At 34.2% G+C, this 5,216-nt stretch overlaps 1 protein-coding gene across 2 annotated transcripts; it reads left to right on the forward strand.

Annotated features, from left to right (window-relative positions):
- The first annotated feature begins 903 nt into the window (after positions 1-903).
- On the forward strand, positions 904-4,956 carry LOC109013601 (cytokinin riboside 5'-monophosphate phosphoribohydrolase LOG7-like). 2 transcript variants are annotated; one of them, XM_018995744.2, is made up of 7 exons: positions 904-1,083; positions 2,060-2,157; positions 3,049-3,079; positions 3,534-3,633; positions 3,763-3,833; positions 4,270-4,413; positions 4,545-4,956. In XM_018995744.2, exons 1-7 carry the CDS (start codon positions 976-978, stop codon positions 4,647-4,649), a joined length of 657 nt encoding a protein of 218 aa, XP_018851289.1. In that variant the 5' UTR covers positions 904-975; the 3' UTR covers positions 4,650-4,956. The 2 variants fall into 2 exon arrangements, with proteins under 2 accessions (XP_018851289.1, XP_018851290.1); XM_018995745.2 differs by lacking the exon at positions 904-1,083 and adding an exon at positions 1,873-1,982 and having other exon boundaries at positions 4,545-4,919.
- The last annotated feature ends 260 nt before the right edge of the window (positions 4,957-5,216 follow it).

The raw sequence follows: 5,216 nt of genomic DNA on the forward strand, positions 1-5,216 counted from the left end.
GCGGCATTTATGATTTATACATATATTGTTGGCCGTGCTCATGCTACCGTGAAGTTAAATTAGTCACGGGCGTCTAAATGCATTGATATTTGATTCATCAAATGAGTGCTATTCTTAAAATTAGATGAATTTGTATTTAAAATCATTGCATTAGATTCATTATACACAAAAATATTTAATTTTAAACTATTGTAGATTCAAGTTCACTTCAAATTTAAAGACTAACTGTTCACACTCTATAATTATTATTTAATTTATTTTAATTATTTTTTTCCATTCAATTTTGAGCCACAATATATTTAAATTGAGATATAATAATTTAAGTATCATATATAGTTAGTATAATTGTAAAATATGAAAAGAATAAATAAAAAAATTATATTATTAAAAAAATAATAATATATTCTTATTTTGATTAATCTAATAGTTAATCCAATATAGGGTTTCGGTTAGGAAGATTTTGATTTTATAAAAAATATATATTTTTTTATCAAATTTTAGAAATAAATTTGATGAAACCAATATCAATGCTCTAACACATCCTATGTAAATCATGATCCACCTATACACATGGATCGAACCTGTCCTGCCAAATATATCTCTACCCCATCAATTATAATTAATTTTATAATAAAGTAGGAAAATAAAATTAAAAAATTAAAAAAAAAGACCTTAACATTGCACACCTCTAAACATAGAGCATCATGTCTTATAATTCTAACTTCTATATATAATATAAAGAAATAAATACACGCCAAGTGTATTATATAAATTTACTTGGCCAAGGAGTTTAGTATTGAACGTGGCCGGCTTGAAGTATTTTTTTTTATTTTTTATTTTTTATGTATTTAAAAGTGTGTCTATATATATATATATATATATATAATATATTCACTTCCTTCTCATTCTCAACCCTCTTCTCTCTTGACAGATCATTATCCCAAAATAGAGACGAGAGATCAGAGAGAGAGAGAGATGGAAGAGACAAAGTCGAGATTCAAGAGGATTTGTGTGTTCTGTGGGAGCAGTTCAGGGAAGAAAGCTAGTTACCAAGAAGCTGCTGTTGAACTTGGGAAGGAACTGGTAACGTTAAAGTCCGCTGGCTACCCCAACCCACCCTCTCCCCCTAACATTTTTGTCCTTCTCATCTTACCATTTTCATTATCTCTTCTATGATATATACATCATATGTCGGGGGAGTTTATGACTATATGCGTCTTCAACATATTTTGAATGTATATCCTTTTATGGTCCTTTGTGTTTAAGAAGACGTTCAAACATCGATTCGAAATGCCATTCCGGGTTTTTCTCTGACCTGATGATCTTACCTAATTGTTTTTTCGCAAAAATTAGATTCAATGAGATGTCTCCCTTCTATGTGCATTCTTTCATGAATTTGTCACCTTTCTTCCTCGACAGAAGGTCAATTTCATGTGAATTATCATCCCATTAATTTTATTTTAAATTTATTTCTCTGGTTATATATTCAGTCTTTAATTTCTCTGCATTCTTTCTCTCTTCTGAAGTCGGTGTGGTGGTGCTCTGCAACAAACAAGCTTCCAACGTGGGCTTATGATTGTTGAAAAATAAGGGGAAGGTTTAGGGTTTATGTTTGGCATGAGAGAGAGAGAGAGAGAGAGAGAGGAGATCAAGGAGAGAGTGCTAGCTGTAACCTGCCCGTCAGTTGAGCAGCCTTCTTGCATGATCTCTCTCTGCAAAGAATATAGTTTTTCAACTGATCTTGTTAAAATAATATTAATTCTCCTGCTTTTTTCGGGGGGAACCAAACGTGCTCCCTTGGTATCATGACTATTTTAAACGCGTTCCAACATTGGGCACCTCCACAGGCTTCCATGACCAAAACTCCATGATTCTTGTTCATGGGGTACCACGAAACATATTTATATATATCACTCAAGTAGGCTGTTTAGGGGTTTTCATTCTCTTTGTATTATTGTTATCATCGTCGTCATCATCTCATGGTTAGTAAATTAATGTTAATTTTAATGGTGGGTTTTTGACGCGTGTTAATGGGTTTGGTTTTCGATGTGTTTTGCAGGTGGAGAGAAGGATTGATTTGGTCTATGGAGGTGGGAGCGTGGGATTGATGGGTCTTGTTTCTCAGGCTGTTCATGATGGTGGGCGTCATGTTGTAGGGTTCGTCTCTCTCTCTCTCTCTCTCTCTCTCGTTGGTCTAATGTTCGAATATATATCAAGTGCAAGAACTAGGGATGGGTTCAAAAGCCCGGCATCTCTTGTCTCCCCATAATTACTTTTCTTGGTTTTATATGAAATGGTCCGCTTTCATCCTTTATTTCTTAAAACTAGTCAAGTTGTCCAAAATTTCTATGAATTGGGTACTCAACCCACTCAAAGGCAGACATCATGGGATCAAATGCTGGGTACCGGATAAAAGGGACATGCTTTTTTACGTTTTGTCCTCTGAACAGAAAGGTCATATTTTCTGGACCGTGAACGTGGCTATAAGAAATAGTGTCTAATAAAACTATGCTCCTACTAATTTACAACTTGCTTGCTAATTATATGGCGTGGAGTATAATGTAAAAGTGCATGTTTTTTCTACTAATATTCTTTGTGAGCTATCATTAGGATAAAGTTGTCCCTTTCAGTCCTTGTCTTTACTTACTTAGAGATGAAAAAGCATGATGGCTAGAAAGTATGTGAACTTTTGAACATTGCTTTAACCGATTTCCTTTTTTTTGTTTTCCGTCTTTTCAATGATACAAGCTGGTGCAACTAGCAACTTGTTTTTCGACAGATCGTGGTGCCCATATCGGTGAAACTTTCAAGGCGATTAGTCATGACTTGCTCCTTTCTTCATAAAGGGAGCCCATGAAGATTATTTTTCCAGCTTTTCAGTAGTGCCAGCTTTTTAGTTTATTTTTTCTCTCAACACTAGATATTATTAGGGCAACGTTTGTTTAAACAAAATTCTAAGAAGTACTATGTGGTCCACCAGAATCTTCTACTGCGTATAAGAAATTCATGTTTGTTTGGAACTGATCCTTCTTTTTGGGTTTTTGGCAGAGTCATTCCAAGGAGTCTAATGCCTAGAGAGGTACTTTCAGGAACACCACCTGATCTCTTCGTTCATGCGCAGTTTCTTTCGTCTTTTGACAGAAAATGAAAATTCTTTTATCATTTTTCTGTCAAAAAAATTGAATTGCAAATAGCGCGTGTTTGGAAACGTATCAAAATTACTGTGCTTCGAACTTTTTCTAAGTTCTCACTAACCAATCTTTGGAAGACTTTGAGGGAAAAAAATGGTCCTTGTAAGACAGCATTAATGATGTGTAATTACTCATTTTCAGCTTAAATTATTTCACGCAAAACGGTTTTTAAAATTGTTAGTTAATTATATTGTGATAAGTAGATATAATGGCAATTGGCAAGCCGTTGTTTTCTGATATTTCTTTAAATTCTCGTGTTTGTTCAGACTTCAGATACATTTATTGGAATTCAGCATTTTGAGTTAATAACATAATAATTAACCCAAGAAAGTATTGTTGCAGATAACTGGTGAAACGGTTGGTGAAGTGAGAGCTGTATCTGATATGCACCAGAGGAAAGCTGAAATGGCTCGTCAAGCCGATGCCTTCATTGCCCTCCCCGGTACGAGTCGGTCCTTTAATCAAAGTTTCAGTAGAAGATTTGATTGAATTTAAGTTGCATGCATGCAGCATGGATTTTCTGATTTTAAAATAACTCATGATCGTCTTTGCTTATTGATCACAATATCAGGTGGGTATGGCACTCTAGAAGAACTGCTCGAAGTCATTACGTGGGCTCAACTTGGAATTCACCGCAAACCCGTAAGATAGAAATCTTCTCCGTTTCTTTTGCCATGTTTAATTGATAAAATTCTTCAGGCAAAACAAAAAAACAGCTCTAAAAGGAAGAATTAAAGAAGAATTAAAGAAGAATCAATGCATGTGCCATATTGTGGTATTAAATTCTGATTCACATGGAAAGATAGCATAAGATTATCCATTATAAAAATAGTAATCATGCCACATAATTTATAGGTTTGATTGGGGAGAATCTCCGTTTGACTGGGAGAAAGGTTCTCAGTTCCACCTCATCTATAATACGCAATGAGAAGGATAAAATATATACTAAATAATTAAAGGTTAATAGCGTTGTTAATCAAAAAGGAGTTGTTTGCCAAAAACATATATTAAGTAGATATTTCGACCTTGGATATATATTACTGTAATATATTAATTAATTCGGTCATAATTTTTGCAGGTGGGGCTCTTGAATGTTGATGGGTACTATAATTCCTTGTTGTCTTTCATTGATAAGGCCGTTGATGAAGGCTTTATTTCACCAATTGCCCGTCGCATTATCGTCTCTGCACCAACAGCCAACCAATTGTTCAGACAGCTCGAGGTTAATATATATGCATATATAGCTTCGGATCTTCTCGTAATTTAGATTATAATTCAAATGTTTCAAATAATTTAGTAATTGATATTCATTAATTGTTTTCTTGGTAACCTCGTTTTGGCTAATTGCATTAGGAATATGTTCCGGAGTACGATGAGATAATATCGAAGCTGGATTGGGAAGAAGAGGTGGACAGACTAAATTATGTGTCCGAATCAGGAGGCCGGGTTGCTACGTGATCTGTTTGCATGAATCATGCATGCATGCATGCATACAACTTACAAACAAGGCTTCGTTTTTGGGTCTGCAAGCTAATTATTAGTATATAGTAGTTTTATACGGTTTTCCACCGTAATTCTAAAGCAAACAACTTGATCTTTTAGGTTTTTTCTTTCATTTTGGAGCTGGACCATGCAGCCAGCATAGTCATGTCTTCAGTTTCTGATCGTGTATACGTGTCTGAAGGGAAAAAGAAAAGTTTCGTACCTTTTAATCCTTTGTGATACCTGCTGGAAAGAATCAAAGCTAGCGTTTTTGCTTCCTATATGTCTCGTGTATTATTTAATCCGTGGTCATGTGCTTTTTTTCCGTCAATTTTCTTCACTCTAGTTTTTTATAATTTATATTGATCTCTTGCCATGAATATTCCTTCAATTAATGGCGGGCATACGTACGTGCACGCAGGGTGCGATTAATTTATTTTATAAGAAATGATTTTAATATTACATAATTACGTACTCTATTAAAAAAATAATTATAAAAATTAAAAAATTATTATTTTTCCTATATTCAGAAATGCATTAATC

The sequence above is a fragment of the Juglans regia genome, chromosome 4, assembly GCF_001411555.2.
Source record: "Juglans regia cultivar Chandler chromosome 4, Walnut 2.0, whole genome shotgun sequence".
Classification (NCBI taxonomy): Eukaryota; Viridiplantae; Streptophyta; class Magnoliopsida; order Fagales; family Juglandaceae; genus Juglans; species Juglans regia.